The sequence below is a fragment of the Trichechus manatus genome, unplaced genomic scaffold (assembly GCF_000243295.1).
Source record: "Trichechus manatus latirostris isolate Lorelei unplaced genomic scaffold, TriManLat1.0 scaffold00092, whole genome shotgun sequence".
NCBI lineage: Eukaryota > Metazoa > Chordata > Mammalia > Sirenia > Trichechidae > Trichechus > Trichechus manatus.
This window is the reverse complement of record NW_004444028.1, coordinates 4,403,390-4,424,417: the sequence shown is the minus strand read 5'-3', so window position 1 is coordinate 4,424,417 and position 21,028 is coordinate 4,403,390. Positions and strand designations below refer to the sequence as shown.

At 47.0% G+C, this 21,028-nt stretch overlaps 1 protein-coding gene across 1 annotated transcript; it reads left to right on the top strand.

The window, feature by feature from the left end:
- The first annotated feature begins 11,210 nt into the window (after positions 1–11,210).
- AHSG (alpha 2-HS glycoprotein) lies at positions 11,211–19,629 on the top strand. Its single transcript, XM_004382251.1, has 7 exons — positions 11,211–11,582; positions 14,056–14,166; positions 14,481–14,565; positions 15,137–15,300; positions 16,603–16,704; positions 18,591–18,674; positions 19,297–19,629. The coding sequence occupies exons 1-7, from the start codon at positions 11,370–11,372 to the stop codon at positions 19,627–19,629; spliced, it is 1,092 nt and encodes a 363-aa protein (XP_004382308.1). The 5' UTR covers positions 11,211–11,369.
- Positions 19,630–21,028: the final 1,399 nt, after the last annotated feature.

Here is a 21,028-nt window from a genome sequence, read left to right as displayed (position 1 = left end):
CCCAGCCACTCTGACCTACGCCTTATCCACTTTGCCTGGCTGATTCCCTTGGGTTGGCCACAAGCACAAGGAACAGGGAAAAATCTATCGGTTACCTTGCCACAATATCACTGTCTCTTTCCGGTCTCTCCTGTTGCCAGAAATTGCCGACGTACAACTCTCTCGTTGCCATTGTGTTTATGCATAAAGTGAGATCCCAGCACTCTTCTCCACGGTGCGTTTCTTCTCTCCGACCACGTGGGAACCACAGATGCGTACCTGATACCAGCCACGTTAAGTGTACTGTCGCATTTAATTCTCTAACCATTTTTTTTTTTAATCGTGGTAAACATGTTTGTAACAAAATATTTGCCGTTACAACATTCTTCACATGTGCAATTTAGTAACATTGACTGTATTCATCATGCTCCAACAATTGCACTGCTATTTTGATTCCTTTTATAGATACGTAAACTGAGACTCAGAGAGGTTAAATAATTGCCCAAGGTGATAAAGCTAAGGAGCCCTCACCCTTAGCCACAAGGCTATATCGCCTCTGTAGTTGAAGGCAAACACCGCATCTTACTCACTAATGTATTCCCCATCCTTTGTGCTCTCAATACTAATATGTTACAGGGTTAGTAACAACCAGGGCTTTGAACCAGTCTGACCCCCTGCTGAGAATTTGCATTTCCACCCCCCAGATATACTGAATCAGAATCTACGTTTTAACAAGATCCCAGGTGATTCTTAATTATTTTAACAAAATCCCCAAGTGATTCTTATATATAAGATTCTGATTCAGTATATCTCAGGTGGAAATGCAAATTCTCAGTAGGGGGTCAAACCCGGAACAAACCAGTTCAAAGTCCTGGTAACAACTCCCTTTTATGGATAGCTTATCACTTACCCAGCTCTACCCTGAGCCCTTGGCAAATGTTATTTCATTAAACCCTCAATAGTGCTCTATTAGCCCATTGCCACAGAGTCGATTCGGACTCACGACAACCTCGTGTTTCACAGTGGAACTGTGCTCCGTAGGGTTTGCAGTGACTGTGATCTTATGGAAGTAGATCACCAGGCCTTTCTTCCGAGGTGCCACTGGGTGAATTCAAATGGCTGACCTCTCGGTTAGTAGTCTAGCACAAACTGTTTGCACCACTGGGTTTTCTCTCTCACATTTAACAGATGAGCGAACTAAAGCTTAGCAAGGTGAAATCTCTAGGTCACAGAGTTAGCGAACAGCTACACCGATGTTTGGAATCTAAACGTAGGGCTCCTAATGAAGCTAGGCTGCTTCCACGGCCCTGACTCCCACCCATGGGAACCCTCTCCGTCCTGCTCACCCTACCTTCCTGCCAGGCTCCAACCTCCCACTGCCTTAGTCTCCACTAGACAGGCTCAGCCTGTTGCTTAATCCACCAAATTATTTGGCCACCTGCACAGTCCCAATGCAGAAAGAGAAAATTTCCCATATTGCCAGCCTCAGTCCTGGGATTTGCACCCTCTCAGTTTTCAGTTGTCACCTTCTGATATTCTAGAAAGAACACCAGAAGCAAAGACTGTCCCTAAGTGTGTTCGAGGGCAGACACCAAGAAGTAGTAAAAAAATGCTACAAGCTGAGGCCTTGCAGGAGTCAAGACAGATATTAAGTCTTCCATGTGTTTTAGCCACATGCATTTTCCCTCTCAACATTCAAGAAGTCTAATCAAGGCAATTTGTTAAGAATGGCCTGTGTGTTGGCTGTGTTATTAATCCCTTTAAGGGTCTAGATACGTCGCTGGAAACCAAGAGAAATTCTCCTTTCCTGTGAGTGGCAAGTGGCCTGTCTCCTTGCTCAGTAATTGTTGAATTGTCCTTCACTTGTGTACACACATATGTGCATAAGCCCACACCCACACACGTATCCATACAATTAATGTGACTCAAAATCACAAGATGATTCATCCTACTTTTATCCACCATTGGAGCCAAAACCAAAAAACCAAACCCACTGCTATCGAGTCGATTTTGACTCATAGCGACCCCATAGGGTTTTCAAGGCTGTAAATCTCTACAGAAGCAGACTGCCACATCTTTCTCCTGCAGAGCCACTGGTGGTTTCGAACTGCAGACCTTTCGGTTAGCAGTCTATCGCTTTAACCACTGTGCCACCAGTGTTGCATATTTAATAAGATGGTGAGGTGGTTTCCAGACTAAGTCACCTGAGATGTAACTGAAGGAACCGGGAGAATGGAGCCCAGAGAAGGGGGCTGGATACATCATGGTTGTCTCTAAATATCTAAAGCCCAACATAGAGACCAGGGAAGGGATTTAGTCTGTGTAGTCCCTGAGGGCAGGATCTGAGTCCATTGGTGAGGTTACAAGGCAGGTAGGTGTTGACTCAATATGAAGGAAAAACATCCCAGCAATTGGAGCTATTCAACAATGGGAGGGGCCGCCAGGGTTATAGAGAGGTTCCTGTGTCTGAAAGTGCTCACGCAGATCCCAGACGCTGGCAGGAGCCTCTGCATTGAGTGGGGGGCTGGTCTGGACTTCCTCAGTTGGTGATCATGTACTGGCTTACTCACTGCTGGGCAGGAGGCAGGTGTTGGGAATGCAAATTAGAATATGACACAGGCACGCCGTCTTCCGAGAACCTTCCAACTCAGGGAGTGGGCTCCTTTGGGTTTAACACATGTTGGGGGAACGGATCAGAGCCTATGTTTTTCTCACATACTCAGAGTCACCAACGTACTGCTAGGGAGCTAAACCCTTCACGATTTATGGATGTGTGTTAATGGCTGTGTGTCCAGAGAATACTCAAACATGTCAATAAATGGATCCACAGAATCGATAATACGACCCACTATCAAAATGAATATTCCAACCCCAGTAATCCACCTAAGGGGCAAAGAAGTGCCCAAATTTCAACAAGGTGCAAGGAGTTACTTTGCTCCAGTGGCCTCAGTGTGACCATATGGCCCTTCCATGGTAAGGTCATGGGCCTTCTGAAAATCTCCATGCTCACTTGGGCCCCAGCAGGCACACCATGGGGCTCATTAGCAGATGATGATCTTACCTCTTTTGGTGCAGTGAATTACTTAATATGGCCCTTCTAGCCACGGTCTTTGTAACTCCCAACAAATGACAGGGTGGGACTATGCAAATCAGGTGCTTGTGGGTCCACGAAGGAGATTGGATAGCTTACTAATAATGTAAATAAGCTGTATGGCACCCTTGTGGAGGTGGGAAAATACAAATAAGGTATATGGAACTCTACCAGGGGATTGATCAGTTTTGCCATCATGCTAAGCTTAAAATGAGCCATCCCAGAGGCGGGAAGGGAGGATCTCACCACTGCCAAGAAAGAAGAGCCAGGAGTGGAGCATGTCCTTTGGACCTGGGATTCCTGCACTGAGAAGCTCCTAGAACCAGGAGACCAGAGAGAGAGATCTGTAACATTGAAGATGTCGAGAAGTGGCAGCAGAGAAACGGCAGCAGCAGAGGCAGGAGACTGGAAGGAGATTGTGTGGTGGGCTTCCCAGCCCATGGAGCAAGAAAGCTGAGTGCTTTCGGGCAGGAGGCTTGCTGGTGGAGTAGGGTGTCTCCAATCACTTGGTGGAGCTAGGTTTGCTGACCCACAGGGCTAGAGCTGCGTGCCTTTGGGCCGAGGCTTACTGTCGGAGAGGGGTGCCTCTGGGCATTTATTGGCAGAGCTAAAAGAGCTTTGTAACATTTGCCCGAGAAGAGCAGAGGCCAGGCTGAGGGCCAGAGAGAGGTATCCCTGCGGGCATGGCTGAGAAGAGGCTGTCCTGACTGAAGAACTGTATCCTGGGCATTCCTGAACCTGAACCGTAACCTGTTACTTCCCTAATAAACCCCATAACTGTGAGTATGGTCTGTGAGCTCTGTGTAGCCATTGCAATGAATTATCAAATCCAGCAGAGAAGTAGAGAGTGCCCTGGGAGGGTTGGTTGGTGTCAGAATTGGTAAAGGTGGCAGAGAGATGAGGTATGTCAGACCTCCATCTCATAGGAATCAGTCTTGGGCTGTTGCTCTGGACTCTCCTTCCCCCTTGTGAAGTTAGAGGAAGTCGGACGCCCCCGCCACGCCATTTTTACCCTTCTCATCTTCCTTCTTGCCTGAAGAGTGCCACTCACCTTGTTTTGAAGACATGAAAAGTTTATGACAAAAACCAGCAAGACAGAGAGATGTGATTCTCTGCTTTGATTAGTGTTTTCCTGGAAAACATCTAACTCGCAGTAATTAATTATTTACCGTTTATTTATCTTCGGAACTAGAGGCAGAGATAACTTCAATGCTGGCTGAGTCATCCTTAAGTCAATAGGTGAAAGTCTCTTCTAAAAAATTGATTTTCAGGTATTTTTTACTGATGGAAATTATGTGGGAGAACTGATTTTTTTTTTTAATACTCTTTTAATTGTTTACCAAACTCAATACATGTTTCTATTCATTTAGTTTTTCTTCCAACTACACTATACAGCCAAGCTTTCTACTGGTAAGATGAATGATCTGCTTGCTTTGGGGCAGCGTCCAGCAGCCATTCTCTGCAGTTTTCTTTGGGTCCCATGCTCTTTTGCTTTGGGGCTAGTAGAGAAGGAGCCTTGGTGGTGCAGTGGTTAAAGCACTCGGCTGCCAACTGAAAGATAGACAGTTTGAACCCGCCAACAGCTCCGTGGCAGAAAGATGTGGCAGTTTGCTTCTGTAAAGATTTACTGCTTGGAAACTCTATGGGGCAGTTCTACCCTGCCCTTTACGGTCTCTATGAGCCGGAATTGACTCGAGGGCTGTGGGTAGAGAGAAGTGAAGTGACTGGGCGAGGGTTCAAATCCAGGCTCCACCACTTCCTTGGCATGTGATTGTCTTAGTTCCCTAGCTGCTGTAACAGAAATACTGCAAGGGGGTGACTTTAAAGAACAGAAATTTATTTTCTCACAGTTCAGGAGGCTAGAAGTCCAAATCCAGGGCACCAGCTATAAGGGAAGGCCCCTGTCAGTTCTGGGGAAAGATCCTTGTCTCTTTCAGCATTTCCTTGGCTCCCTGGTGATCTTCATGTGGCATCTGCCTTCCCCGTTTGTGCTGGCTTGTCTCTGTGTCTATGCTGCTCCTCATGACTCAGGAGTGATTAGGTTTAGGACACACTCTACATCGATACGGCCTTGTTAATATAACAAACAAAACCCTATTCCCAAATGGGATTTCATCCATGGATATAGGGGTTAGGATTCCAACACACTAACCCAAACCAAACCTGTTGCCATCGAGTCAATTCAGACTCATAGCGACCCTATAGGACAGAGTAGAACTGTCCCATAGGGTTTCCAAGGCTATAATCTTTATGGAAGCAGACTGCCACGTCTCTCCCCCATGGAGTGGTGGCTGGTCGGTTTCAACCGCTGACCTTTCGGTTGGCAGCCGAGTGCTTTAACCACTGTGCCACCAGGGCTCCACACATATTTGGGGGGGACATAATTCAATCCATAACCGTGACCTCGATCAGATTCCATAACCTCTCTGAGCCCCTGTTTCCTCCTCTGTAAAGGAGGGATGATGAGAATGCCATGTCTCTCATGGAGTGACAGGGATTAAAGCTCAATGCCTTTTACAGAATAAGCAGTCAGTAACAAGAGCTATGATGGCGATGTTTCACAGAGGAAGTGCTGGTCTAGTCTCAAAAAACCAAACCAGTTGCCGTAAGTTGATTTTGACTCACAGCGGCCCTATAGGACAGGGTAGACCTGCCCCCATAGAGTGTCCGAGTAGCTGCTGGTGGATTCGAGCTGCTGACCTTTTGGTTAGCAGCCGAATGCTTAACCAGTGCGTCACCAGGGCTCCAGCCTCAGAAAGGTCAGCTCCAAATCTCCTCACCCTTTCTTTAACCCTAAAATGATTCTTTCTTTTGTGAGACAGAATATTTAGGTGTCGAGGGCACGCTGAACAGTATATGGTAGGAAGTCTTCTCTCAGACAGAGGAGAATTAACGCTTTCCCATCATTTCTTATGCAATAATGAAAAGTCTACCGCAAGGATCATTGTGTTCTTGAGGCCAATTTCACACATACGCTCACCAGTCTGAATGATAAAAGAACTTCCCTTGAACAAGTAATAAGATTTGATAAAATACAAACTTTCTGTCTATTCTGGGTTCAGATTATGCCTCTTTCCCAGGCCTGGGACTAGGATGCCACAAGGGAGAGGCCTTGGGCACAAAATCAAAGGAGTCCCAGCCTTGAGAGCTGGTGCTTCCGTATGGTTTGTGCCTTCATCCCTTCCCTTGTCTCACCCTTGTTGGGGCCCTACTCTGCCCAGCTCCCCTTCCCCAAAAGTAGCTCCTTTTGGGATTTGGATTTGCAGAGCCCTCTCTCCACCCGGGGAAAGTCAGTCATCACCTCTGGTCGCTGAGCTTTAACCATGTTTGTCATGCTGTGGTCGGGCCCGTGTCTCCCAACTTGGGTGCATCAGCTCTGAGTGCAAAGGCTCTTCCAAATTACTGGGTGATGACTTCCAGGGCAACTGGCGCTGAGTTACCTTCACGAGAAACTCGATGCGTGGGTCCCTGGACAAGGCTAAGCTGCATTCCATCCACCAAGGCTTTACATTGGGAAAATGAATCCAAATTGTCCTCCACAGAGCAAACATTAGACTAGCTTCATCTATTAACTTTGCTGATCAGATGTTGCTGGACCAAAAGAGTTGAGTTGAGCTCCTTCAGGAAGATGAGGTTAAGAGCAGGTTTGGTTTCTTTTGTGTTTGTGAAGAGCAAACAGTTAAGCACTTGACTGCTAACCACAAGGTTGACGGTTTGAATCCACCCAGAGGTGCCTTGGAAGAAAGGCATGAAGATCTGCTTCTAAAAAGTCAAACTGAGAAAACCATATGGAGTCGTTCTGCTCTGCACACAGGGGTCACCATGAGTCAGAATTGACCTGATAGCAACTGGTTTGGGGTTATTTTTGGTGCCATCTTGTGGGCTCCACCCAAGAAGCACCGCTCAGCGCACTGCTGCCATCTTTTGGAGACTTTTTTTTTTTCATCTTTTGGAGACGTTTGATTCTCCTCTGATCCTTAAGCTTGTGAGCCTGGCTTCCTCTACCAACACCAACAAGCCCCTGATTCCTCAACACGCTATCAGGCAGAGCAGTTAGTATGAATACAAAGAGTATTGTTTTGATGCAGTGACGCGGGCTTTGCAGAAAATGTGCAGATAAGTAATTACAACAATAAAGCAAATGACTGGAAATATGGAGTAAATGCCTATCTCGTACATGGCATACAAAGCTAGAATCAGTTGGATAAAAACGACTCAAGATCACCCATGAGTATATACATTTGAAAGAATAGAATGAAAATCTTTTAAATTTTGAAATTGGTGTTCGCTCATGAGGCATTATAATCTGCCTCCCTTTGGCCCTAATGCTGTCTGTATCTTGGAACACACACCACATCATCCTAAACGTCCTAACTAAATGGCAATATATTTTTCTAAGGAAGCTGAAAAAAAATCTAAATAAGGGACCATTTTATTTAGCTTGTCACCAAAGTTATTTAAACTCAAGTATTAGATATGGAGTAATTGAGATAAAACCACAGTCATAAAACACATTTTAATAAAAGAATTCTAATGATTTTCACATATCTAAGTTCTCATTAAGGAGCCCTAGTGGGGCAGGGGTTAAAAGCACTCCGCTGCTAAGCAAAAGGTTGGCAGTTCAAACTCACCAGCTGCTTCAAGGGAGAAAAACGTGGCAGTCTGCTTTTGTAAAGATTTACAGCCTTGGAAACCCTATGGGTGGCTATGAGTTGGCATTGACTTGACAGCAGTGGGCTCGTTTTTTTTTGTGTGTGTGGAAATTCTCATGAAAGTCAGCCTGCAAGCAGTAGCAGAGTAAAACAGAGACCAGCTGAGCTACACGACACATGAGTTAAATTTGTAGGGGTGTCAATTGCTGTAGCCTTTCTGACGGGCAATTTGACGGGCAATTTGAGCATAGAAATTATGAGCTTTAAAAACACCAAATGATTCGAGTCCATAATTCTACTTCTAAGATTCTCTCCTGAAAAAATGCCTAGAATCTCAAAGGTTCCTGAATAAATCTTTTATATGATAGTGATAAGCTGACAGGAAACTAAATGCCCAACGATAAGAGACTGGGTTAAATAAAGGATGATGCACGCACAACAGAATGACAGGTGGCCATTTTAAAAGCACGTTTTTAAAGCCTATTTAATAACGTGGGAAAACGCTCTAATTACAATGTAATCTGAAAAAGAGAATACGAAATTGTATATGCAGTAGGATCTAAATTTTATTAAAATATTTATAAGGATAGAAAAAAGACAAGATGGGAATTCACCACGCGGTCACACGGTTTCTGCACGAACCTCTGTGAGGACGGTTTTCGTTTTCCCGTCCACACGAGGTAGGACAATCTTTGGGGTATTTGCTCTTCATGACATGTCTTGTTTTTATAACATGAACTAAACAGGAAAAGTATCTAATGTTTTAGAAATCGTCACCAATGGAAGATCCGAGAATAAAGACACCAACCCCTTAGCTTCTGAACTCAAAAGCAATGCTCCAAGTATGAGACAGAAATGACCAGAAAGGATTTATCATCAGACAGGTGCTTTTTTTTCTCCCTGCGCCCTCAGAACGAAATGGCAATACAGCTTCCCCAGCTCAGTGTGGGGGTCTGAGAGCAGAGGAGACCTGAGCTCCCTTCCCAGGGGGCAGCACAGGGCAGTATCACGTCATAGAGGGAAACCCACTGAGTAGTGGGGTGACACCAGAGCAGTGGCGGCCATAATAGCAGGGGATGTCTAGGTAGATGGGTTTGAAGGCAGCTTCATTGACCCCCACCCTACCCCTCCACTGCCCTGTGTGGCCCAGCAGCCAAGTTTTGCCATAATCAAAGAAAGGGGGGCACTTAGCTGAGAGAAGGCCTGAGGTCTAGAAACAGTCTCAGAGCTGGAATAAGGGACCCCTAGTCAGAGGATCGGAGCCCTGGTGACGCAGTGGTTAAGAGCTTGGCTGCTAACCAAAAGGTCAGTAGTTCAAATCCACCAGCCCCTCCTTGGAAACCCTATGGGGCAGTTCCACTCTGTCCTGTAGGGTCGCTCTGAGTTGGAATCAACTCGACAGCAGTGGGTTTGGTTTTCTCGGTTAGTCAGAGGCCGCAAGAGGACTCTGTCTACGGACTAGAAGGAAACAAGCTTGGCACTAGCTAACGGGTGGACGTGCCAAGAGGACAGTTCACCTGAGAGAAATGCCAGCAGAGGCCAAAGACGGACCCCTTTCCACCCTTGACTGACGGGGCATTTGCCTCAGCCTTTCCTCCACCCTTCCACCTCAAGCTTACCTTTAACCCCAAAAGGGAGAAGAATGAGGGGAAACAATACCAAATGTGACTGGGTTTCAACCAAAGTGTCTGGGAAACCAGTTTCCCTGGAGGTGACTGGATGAACTTTTCCTGAAAGAGAACTCAGAGCCAGAAACCCAATAGCATTTATTTTACACACCTGAGCTTATCGCTTAGGAAATATGTACTCACTGTACATATATACCTTTTCTTTTTCAACTTTCAGTAATGACCGTATTTGATATTTTTAAAGATTATTTAAAAGAAAAGCATGCTATCCACAAAAGAGTCAGGACCCTGAAGAAAATGGGATATGATACAGGTGAGAATTTGCTGCTGGCTTTGAGGATCATCTCGCTAGAAGGCCAGAGCCCATTCTGAGTCTCTGAGAGCCAAGACTGCCTCCCAGACGGAATCTGGGGCCCTGACCACACCTTCTGAGCCTCCGCCATTAAGATTCTGTACAAGTATATGAGCAGCGAGGTGTAAACGTGAAAACAGGCCTTACAGTCACCTTCTCTGCCTTCCCCTTCCCCCACAAAATCAATATCATTCAGCTTCCCTGTGGAGAGCCCCTTCTTTTTTGTTTTTAACCAAGTTTTGCTGTCTGAAGCAATATCAAACAAGAGAGCAAATACACCCACACACAATGGTGACCTTTAAATATTTGAAGAACATGTTGGTCTCCATTTGGCGGCTTCTTTGCTCCAGGCTAAACCAAACCAGACCCGTGTCTGACATTTTCCAAGCCCCTCACTACCCTGCCCGCCCCCCTCACAGGGCTCACCTGGGTTTGTCAAGGCCCTCTTAAAAGGTGGTACCGATTGGAAAAGGTTGTGGAGAAACGTGGCACAACTTGAAGACTGTAACCAATGTCACTGAATTGTGCATGTAGAAATCTTTGTGTGTACTTTCACCAAAAAAAAAGAAAAAGGCGGCGTTGAGAACCAACACAGCGTCCCTGTGGCCTAGCCAGAAAGATACACTATAGTTCAGCTAAGGCCACGAAGGGCATGAAGGTGGCATCTGTGCCCTGAACTTCCCCTTCAGCTTCTCAGCCTGCATGGTTGGACGCAAACGCAGAGCTTTGTCGAACAGCGGCTGGTAAGCCAGGGCTCCCCTCTGCTGTGCACACGCCTTAGCTGTGCGCACCAGGCCCTGGCTCCAATCACTGTCAGCCACCCAGGAGATTCAGGTCAGAGCCCACCATGTTGGCACCCTTCAGGACCCTGGCAGCGAGGACTGGATAGAGGGGGGATGAGGGGGCAGGAAAACCCACCCTGCTCTGCTGGTCATATCTCTCCCTGCCTGCAGCAGGAACCCCCTCTCTCACTCCTCATCCCCACTTTAGCCAAAAATATCTCCCTTCCTTTTTTCTTTTCTCCAAGGAGCTTACCCAAGATCTTGGCATCTCCCATAAGCTCTCTCTCCCCACTCCTGCTCATCTGTGCTTTGCTGCATCTGTGAGCCTTGTTCTCCTTCTAGGACCTCTCTTGGAGGAAAGAATCCCCTGACATTAGAGGTTTTTAGGGAGTGGTTTTCAATCCAACAAGTCAGCTTGCTGAATACCCTTCCTTCTCCCTCACAGACCCCTGGTGTGCTCAGATCACGTGGCGGATACTGTCTCTGCAGCTAAACCCGCCCGTGCTCTGGGGCTGGCATGTCGGCTCCCGCCCCGTGTGCTGCGCTCCAGTCCCCTCAGCTGCTTTCTCTGTCTGCTGCTGTTACCACGTCCCAACAGACTTCGAAGCATCTCCCCCACAGTGGGATCGACTTTGGCAGATTTCTCGGGGGGTCAGCAATATCCTAATCTGTTTGCTTTTCCATAGCTGATGTTTGCAGGGCTTTTCTTGGAGCCTGAAGAGAAATCATCCCATGTCCTTGTGCAATTCCTCTGGCAGGCTCCAACAGATAAATAAAGCCCTCCGCCCCCCACCTTGAGTCTACCTTTCATAGCAGAGCACCTGAGTCGGTCAGTCCTGAAGCCTCAGCCTCCTGCTTTCCTGCCAGGGCCTCTCCGGGGCAGCCATGAAGTCCCTCGTCCTGCTCCTGTGCCTTGCTCAGCTTTGGCGCTGCCACTCGGCCCCACCAGGCCTGGGTCTGGTCTACAGAGAGCTGAACTGTGATGACCCAGAAACCGAGGAAGCAGCCCAGGTGGCCATGGACTACGTCAATGCACACCTTCTTCAGGGCTACAAGCACATCCTGAACCAGATTGACAAAGTGAAGGTGTGGCCTCGGGTGAGTGAGCCTGCTGCGGATGAGCTGCAAGGACCCCTGTGTGGACCTCAACTGGGTGCCTCGAAAGATCAGCATCTCCCATTACCAACAAAACCACAAAGGGGGCAAACTCTTTGATTTCTCCCAGGAGTAAAGGAGGGGGTAGGAGGAGGGCATGACAGGAGTCCATCTGTCCTGCAATCTGGGGTCTCAGGAAGGGTCTCAGGAGGGCGCTGGTAGCAGAAGAAAAAGCCTCGAATGATATTTCTAATATCACAAGCAGAAAATCTAGGGCCCAAAAGACTGGCTTCTATTTGTTAAGTTGCCACTCACGTCTCTGTCTTGGCCTCCATTTCTGTCTCTGATGTAAGGGAGACTGAGAATGAATGAAACAAACATTTGACAAGTGCCTACTATGTGCCGGGTATTAAGTTGGGACAAGTAGAAGGGGGGAAGGTGTTGTGGGGCAGGCAGTGATAGCGAAGTTTGTATAATTTCTTGGAGTTGTTCTTGAAGTTCCTCTGTCTGCATCCTTTCTTCAAAGCCTGGAAAATCCAGAAATATGCTTTTTTATCCTCGCAGCCCCCAACTCTGCTTCCCTCTCATTTCAGTTCTGCCTCACTCACTAGCACCCTCTCCTGGAGGAAGCTCTGCATTTCACGACGTGCGGAAGTGCCTCTGTTAACTCCCTGAAAATGTTCAGAGCTGCGCTGAACAGGAGCTGGGTACTCCTGGCTTTTTCAAGGAAAGTAACTGTCAAGCTGTGCCTTTAGTGGAAATTGCAAAGCCCACTCATTATGCACCTCAAAAGTGCACTCTGCGTTGTATTTCCCTTGAACTGATCAGTGTTTCCGCTGAACCACCACTGTACTCCTCAAATCCATCTGGGACAATCCTGATTTCGGAGTCAATCCCACTGCGAGGGAGATGCTCCAAAGTCTGTCGGGACGTGGTACAGCAGCAGAGAGAGGAAGCGGCTGAGGGGACCGGGGCACCGCACACAGGGCGGGGGCCAGATGCCAGCCCCAGAGCGCCGCGGGTTTAGCGGCAGAGTGTCCTCCACGTGATCTGAGCACACCAGGGGTCTGTGAGAGGGAAAGGAGGGTATTCAGCAAGCTGACTTGTTGGATTGAAAATCAGTCCCTAAAAACCTCTAATATCAGGGGGAATTTTTCCTCCAAGAGAGGTCCTAGAAGGAGAACAAGGCTCACAGATGCAGCAAAGCGCAGATCAGCGGAGTGGGGAGAGAGAGCTCATGGGAGATGCCAAGATCTTGGGTAAGCTACTTGGAGAAAAGAAAAAAGGAAGGGAGATAATTCTGGCTAAAGTGGGGATGAGGAGTGAGGGGGGGGGGTCCTGCTGCAGGCAGGGAGGGATATGACCAGCAGAGCGGGGTGGGGTTTCTTCAGTGTCAGAGGGAGACCAGCTCTTTCCTCTCAGCACCAGCAGGGGGCAGTAGAGAGCAGTAGTTTTGCCTCCTGCCGTCTCCAAGTCAAAAGGGGCGGGGGCGGGAAGCCAAAGACAGCAACAGCACGAACCTTTAGGAAGGAAAAGAAAATAGGGAAGGAGGGAAAGGAGATGGTGAGAGAGAAGGAACAACACCAAAAAAAAAAAAAGAATGTAGAGGGAGGAAAGAGAAGATAAAGAAAAAGCAATAAGGTATTTTCCGGCATCACCTTGCTTTTGCTTCCTGATTGAGCAAAAATCCAAAGCTGGCTTTTTCAAAGCACTGCTTGAAGGGTGCAATTTTAAAAATTAAAACATAAATATCAACACTCATTTTTAGCTTTCATATAGAGCTCAGAGTGAGGCCTGTGGCTCTAGCAACCTCCATACACACCTACCACCCAGGACTCAGGTGGGGGGAGGCAAAAATGACACGATATGGTGAAGGGGCCTAGCACATAGTAGGCGCATGTCACATGTCCTTCTTCCTGGCAAGCGCTCTTCAGTCCAATCAGGGGAGGAAGATCAGAGAAGCTTGGTCACTGTCCTGTCAACAGACCAGCTCAGAGCTATGCACAGAGTCGTAGACTAACAGTCGTTGTTCTTGTTAGGTGCCCTGGAGTCACTTCCGACTCACAGCGGCCCTATGCACACAGAACAAAACACTGCCCGGTCCTGCTCCATGCTCCTAATCGTTATGCTTGAGCCCATTGTTGCAACCACTGTGTCAGTCTATCTCGTTGAGGGTCTTCCTCTCTTTCGCTGACCCTCTACTTTACCAAGCATGATGTCCTTCTCCACGTACTGATCCCTTCTGATAACATGTCCAAAGTATGTAAGATGTAGTCTCACCATCCTTGCTTCTAAGAAGCATCCTGGTGGTACTTCTTCCAAGACAAAATTGTTCGTTCTTACTAACAGTAGGGATGACTTTTCCCTTACCTCCCCCAAAAGGGGGAGGGGCGGAAGAGCCCAGTGAAGGCTGACTCTGGCCCACACCACACGGTCGGGGGGAAAAGGCTGCTCACCTCCTCCTGCTTCTCCACAGCGGCCCACGGGAGAGTTGTTTGAGCTTGAACTAGACACGCTGGAAACCATCTGCCACGTCCTGGACCCCACCCCCGTGGCGAACTGCACCGTGAGGCAGCTGACGGAGCACGTGAGTGCCTTCTGAGGGCGCCTACGGTGGCGCCCCCCGCCAGCCCCACCTGCCCCGCCTGGGTTTAACAAAGAGCAGGCCGCGAACCTGTGAAGTTGCCCTGTGAGGCCGCTTTCCCTGGTGCTGATGTTTACAGCAGGCCAACTTTCTTGTTGCAGCTCTCTCTGAAAGCAGAGTATAGTGTTTTAACATTACCCAGTGGAGGGGTTTTGGGGGAGGGTCACCCAAAACCATGCCCGGAGGAACGTCTCTCCGGTGGGAAGTGGAAGGCCAGCCTCTCCTCCTGGACTCCCACTGTGGGTTTATTTCTCCAGGCTGTGGAAGGAGACTGTGATTTCCGGTTGCTGAAGCTGGACGGCCAGTTTGCTGTGTTGTTTGCAAACTGCGATTCCAGTCCAGGTAGAGATGATTCTTCTTCTTCTTTTAATCTTGCAGAGAGACTGGGAAGGAATCTGAATTGTTTTCAACCTAGGTGAAAACCAGTTGCCATCAAGTTGGCTCTCACACTTGGTGACCCCATGCGTGTCAGAGTAGAACTGTGCTCCGTAAGGTTTTCAATGGCTGATTTTTCAGAAGTAGATCAGCAGACTTTTCTTGCAAGGCATCTCTGGGTGGGCTCAAACCTCCAAACTTTCGGTTAGCAGCCAAGCGCATTAACAATTTGCACTAGCCAGGGACTCCTCCGCCTATGTAGTTCTAGCCAATTTGTTGGTGAGGAAAAGTCAAAGTCAAATTTCATGGGTTCTGGAATTTTAAAACTGTTCTTTAAAGAGCTCTTCTTATTGGAGGTTAAAATTGTCTTTAGAAAGCAGAAGTCAGCATGACTTGAGCCCCTTAAAGGTTTAGTAAAAGCAGAGAAAACGCCTAAAGCCTTTTGGAGCATGTGTTAGCCTTTTCTAAATAAGAAGAGCTGGGGTGATGGCACGAAGAATTCCAGCCAAGATCGCAGCTTCTTTTCCCTCTGTGCTAGACTCTGCGGAGGACGTGCGCAAAGTGTGCCCAGACTGCCCCCTGCTGGCTCCGCTTAACGACACCAGGGTGGTGCACGCTGTGGAAGCTGCGCTGGCGGCCTTCAACGCTCAGAGTAATGGCTCCTATTACCAGATTGTGGAAGTTTCCCGGGCTCAACTTGCGGTAAAGACTGAGAGATTTTGAGGATTGGGCAGTTTGGTGGGAGTGTGGCGGGAATGTGTGTGGTGAAGCAGCAGGTGAAGGACAGGGCAGTGCTGGGGCGGTGGGAGACTAGGGGAAGAAAGAGTCCTGGGCAGGTCTGCGTCGCGAGGACCTGAAGGCCCCTCCGCACCTCCCCTATGCAGAGCCACTGTAGCGTGAAACAGCCACAGACGGTCGTAGGCATATCTGCATTTCCTCGGTCCTAGTGACTCAGGCTGCTCTCCAAAAGGTCGGCAGTTCAATCCACCAGCCGCTCCGTGGAAACCCAATGGGGCGGTTCTACTCTATCCTAGAGGGTCGCTATGAGCCGGGATCGACTCCACGGCATGGTTTGTTTTTAAAGCGGGTGAGGAGTTCCCGCATTATCCAAAAGCATGCACAGAAAAGTCACAGGTCGCCACATCTTTGTTACCCAACACCGCGGAACAGCCAGAGAAGTCTCACAACTGATACTTAGAACGGCATGTGCCTGCTTATACTGACTGGCCTGTCGTGGCAGGACCCTAAAATGCCTTTGGAGTCGCTGGAAAAAAAACAAAACAAAACACCTAATTGTACTGTGTGTTGTTTAATACATTTGAATGCAATAGAATTCTAACATTAAAAAAACCATACTGGTATTCCGGACACCAGCGACCAAGTAACATGGAAAAGCATGGTGTAGTAATCCTGTTAGCCAGAGTATGTGATTTCTCAGAGCACCCTAATCCCAGACTACACCAAATAACAGATATTTTATTATTTGGTATCCATATGTTCCAAGTATTCTAAGAAATAAAAGCACAAGCAACGTCTTTCGTACTTTTATCTAATTTTTTCATCTGATCCCACTCTGTGAAATAGGTGGCACAGGGCTTAATCCCTTTACTTCCCCACCCCATTTGGAGTAACCTGGACCTTGGGACTCAAAATGCAGACCCAAGAGTGAGGACCGGGGGTGTCAGAGTGCCCACTGATGTCAGTCGAATGTCTGCCATCTGAGTTCCCGTGCCTCCACCTGAGTGAGAGACAATGGATACCTGTACCTCCTTCAGGGAAGACCCAACTTCCTACGCATAAGGTCTCTGCAGTACAGCACAATCCCACAGCACCTGTCCCTGTGTAAACCACTCAGGGTGGTGTTTCCTGGGCGACACTATGTGGTCCACGTGAATGGTGCCCTCCTGGAGCCGTGGCTTCGCTCTTTCCCTCCAGCCTCTCCTTCGCTGCCTTTTCCATGCTAAGTCACATTGCCTTAAGAGCATTTTCTTTTATTCGATTCAGCCTCTTCCACCTTCTACCTATGTGGAGTTTGCAGTGGCTGCCACTGACTGTGTTGCTAAAGAGGTGACAGACCCAGCCAAGTGCAACCTGCTGGCAGAAAAGGTAAGTCTGCAAGGAAGGACCTGGGGCTGTTGCTGTGTGGGCAGAGTCGGTCACAGAACAGAGCAACCTGCTGCGGTTTGTATTTTGGGCCTGTGGAAAGCGAACACCAGGGCCAAATGCCGCTTCCTGTTGTTGGCTGGGTCATGCCAGACTTCCTCTAGGGTATCCTCTTCTGCCCTTTCAAAAATCAATCAATAGACCAGCCCATGAAATAAACAATAACACCCGAGCGGAACGTGCTCCTTAGAACAATCAATTATAAGAAATCAAAAGGGCAATATTTGCCCCAAAGATGAGAAGCAGAAAGAGGTAGAAAATCAGGACAAAAGGAAACGGGGAACCCTGGGCGGAAATGAGGAGAGTGCTGACACATTGTGGGGAATGAAGCTAAAGCCGTGAAAACCTTTATGTACGAACTATCGAATGGGAATCTAATTTTCTCTGTAAACTTTCACCTAATGCACAATTAAAAAAAAAATCAATCAAAGTCAGTTGCTAAGGCCCTATGCATGTCAGAGTAGAACTGTGTTCCGTAGGGTTTTCAGTGGCTAATTGTTTGGAGGTAGATCACCAGGCCTTTCTGCTAAGCCCCCTCTGGGTGGACTTGAATTGTCAACCTCTTGATTAGCAGCTGAGTGCATTAACGATTTGCGCCACCCAGGGATTTCCACACTTGCAGGGTCATCATCAAATTATCTCACCCCCTGGAGGCTCAAGGGGCTAAGAGAAAGAAAAAAGACCGTTTCCTAGTGAAGCCAAGTCCTACCGGCTGCTGGGAGTTTGCAATGTAGATTTTCTGGATACACCTTTAATGGGAAAACTTTCAAGTCCTTGACCCAGTAATAGCCACTTCTAGGAATTTAGCCTAAAGAAATAACCAGTGATGTCTGACAGAAATATAGGGATGATTTATCATAGATTTTAAATGGCAGAAGAAAAATGAGATCTGAGCGTTCAACAAGAAGGGTTACTGAAGAAAATGCGGCACATCAGGAAATAGAAAATCCTGCAGACATTAAAAAATTCTGGTTTCAAAGAATGATGAATGATGTGAGAACATGCTATTATCGTATGTGAAAAACACTGGATACGCAATGGTGTGGTCAAAATTATCCAACTTGTAAATTACATATGATCTGTATTTAAAAGTGAGAAAGACAAATTATCAATGGACTCCAGACTTCCTGGAGCCATTGAGGATGGATAAACACCTGAAACTATTGCCCTGAGGTAATCTTCAAACCTTAAACCTCAAACCAAAACTGTTTCCAGAAGTCAGCTTTGAATCAACGACAGTTTAGCTTAATTAGTAAATTATGTCTGCCTTGATCATTGTGTTCTTTCAAAGATATATCTGTGTGGAATCAAACTGACAACATTATCTTGAAAGTTTAGATGAGAAACTTAGGGGGCAGTGAGTTTATGTTGATGGCAGTGGAATAATTTGGAAAAGAATAGTGGGAACAGTTACACAACTCGAAGACTGTAAGCAACGTCACTGAATCATACACGCAGAATTGGTTAGAATGGTATATACCCTTTGCTGGGTATATTTTCACAAAAATAAAATAAAACTTTTTCTTTTAAGTGAAAAAGAAACATATCAGTGTTAACAATGGTTATCCCTGCATCACCACCATTTCTGGGATTAGGGTGAACTCTCTCGTTCTCAAAGTGTTTGTTTACTACATTATATATAGATTATGTATTATATATCTCCATATAAACTTCAAAAAACAATAAGCTTTAAGAAAAAGATATTTAAAAATAAATAAATAAATTAGGAATTTAATTTTTTTTGCCCGATGTGTTGGAGTATCAATGAAACTGGGGGAGAAATCCACGTTTTTCCTCAGGTAAAATAGCTCCTCTCTTTCTCCGCGCAGCAGTATGGCTTCTGTAAGGCGACACTCACTGAGAAGTTTGGTGGGGAAGATGTTGCAGTGACCTGCACGGTGTTCCAAACACAGGTAACACCTTATGGTATATTCACCCTCATCTTCAGAATGCAGTGATCCCTTAATAATCGTCTAGTGTGTTAATAATTACAGAACCTTTGATGTTGTGTCCTTCCAAACCTCACAATATCGATAACGTTGGGGCATGCGTAATGATCAACAAGTGGACATATATTTTAGACGTGCCTTCCCCTGCCAAGAGCTGAAGGCTACAGGGCAGAACCATCTTAGTGCGTTGTTGACAAGGCCATCTTTTTATTTGTGGGGAGTCGGGCGATTTTCTGAGTTGTAGAGACCAGATGGCCAGATCTGCCTGGCAGCTTTCCATGGCTGCAGATGTAGATGACAACGAGGGTGGCTCTGCAGGCTAAAGTTAGCCATAAGGTGGGATGGGACATGTGTATGTAAGTCCACCATAACCAAGACAACCCGGTAAGACTGGGGCCACTACCCTATAATCCTGATGACAATTATCTGGACCAAGGTGGTTCTTCTTCTTCTTTTTTTTTTGCCAGATTCCTTGAAATTAAAAGTGATTACTATGAGAAAATTGGGTGAGAGGTGGTGAGAATTGTGGGTGGCTTTGTATGTGGGGAAGAAGCAAGCTAACCTAAGGAAATGGTCCCCTCTCCAGCCTGTGGTTCCACAGCCCCAACCAGATGGCAACAACGTGGCAGTTCCCCCCCTTGCAGTGGACCCAGCTGCACCTCAGCCCGCTCCAGCTAACCTGCCAGCGGCTGTCCGGGTGGTGGGACCTTTGGTGGCGGCGGCCCCCCGAAGACACCTACTACACCGGGCACACTATGACCTGCCCGGTGCCTTCTCAGGTGTGGCCTCAGTGGAGTCGGCCTCAGGAGAAGCACTCCACCCAGTGAAACCACCTGTGGTGGTGGGGCTTGCGCCCACTGGGCCTGCTGGTCCAGTGGTCCGCCCATGCCCAGGGAGGATCAGACACTTCAAGATCTAGGCTAGACACGACAGAGGTTAGAAGCTTTGGTACAGAGAATATAGCCACCATTTTGTCCAAGTCTGGGCTTGGGTGGAAGGCCTTGTCTGCTGTCAAAGCAAATGCCACATGTAGTCTAGACTAACATCATGTCCTGAATCCCAACTTCTCCTCATTTCTCAGAGGGAAGAAGCAGAGGGGGTGATGGCTATGTTTGATGGAAGGCATAAGGTCGGCAACCTGATTGTCATTATTTTGATGCTAAGGCCCCACCACTGTGTCCCCTGTCTTCTGGTTGACCTCACAAAAACCACTGAAACTGTGACTTTGAGAGGTGCTCTTGCCAAGCTTGTATCTGCCTGTTCATAAAAGTGCCTGAAGGACCTTCCTTAATAAAGAAGGTTCTAAACTGAAAAGTGGTCATAATTATTGCCTATTTCATCCAAGGGTCTGCTCATACGGTGATCTGCCTTCTCAACAACCACACAAGTGTCCCTAAGCAAAATCTAAATGAAAACAGAAACAAAAGAACAAAAATCTGCTGTATTATTATACACAGGAAAAAGTGAGAATAGGATCTGATCACAACCCGTAGGATAAACTCCATTTCTTTATGAGAAAAAAATCTTCTTCTTAAATTCCCTAGGGACATAAAATATTGCTAAAGAAGGGTCAAATGCCTGAACTTGGTACAGACAAAGGAACCATGGAAGTCTGGGTTCTTTCTCTAAGGAAAAGAGGGGGGAGGAGAGAAGAAGGTAAATAGTCTGTTAATGGGGCAACCATATAACTTATTGCCCATACAGAGACATTGGTGAGAGTGAAAGGGAACACTGTTGATAATTATGTTTGGATAACAGGTGTAGGGTGTGTGGTCACCCTATTAAGCAGTTTAGTGTATCCAAGGTAAGTCAGCGTATCCCAAACTCTTTTAGTCTAAGTATCCTTTTTTTAATTTCTGTGGATATTCCTGCCTCTGTCAAGCTAATGGTTGCACTCATTATTGAGAAAATATACATGCACAGATTAATTTAGGATCCTTTTAAGAACTCCATGGCCCTAAGGCAGTGGTGTGCTACTAAATGCTTAAGAACAGGCTGGGGTGGGGGTGGGACACCTGTTTTGTAGTGTTTATAGATTTCCACAGTGTAAATCCTCCCCCCATGATTTTAAACTACCAATAAGACTTGAGACAGCTTGCAAAATTCTTGAAAATTTAACAATTGGCTCTCCAGAGTGCTGTAAGCCATCTCCAGCACACCACTAACCTAAGGGACTTCTGGTAAGCAGTTTGGGAACCATTTCTGTAAGTGGCACCTGAAGAGCAACAGTGAGGTACACACCAAGAACTTGAAAATAAGAGAAAGAGCAGACCTATCTCTCTCTCTCTCTCTCTCACACACACACACACACACACACA

Excerpts from the sequence above, each read along its gene's own strand:
- AHSG (XM_004382251.1), top strand. The coding sequence starts at position 11,370 with ATGAAGTCCCTCGTCCTGCTCCTGTGCCTTGCTCAGCTTTGGCGCTGC. Across the intron at positions 11,583-14,055 it reads AAGTGAAGGTGTGGCCTCGG|CGGCCCACGGGAGAGTTGTT; the intron begins GTGAGTGAGCCT and ends GCTTCTCCACAG. Across the intron at positions 14,566-15,136 it reads AAACTGCGATTCCAGTCCAG|ACTCTGCGGAGGACGTGCGC; the intron begins GTAGAGATGATT and ends CCTCTGTGCTAG.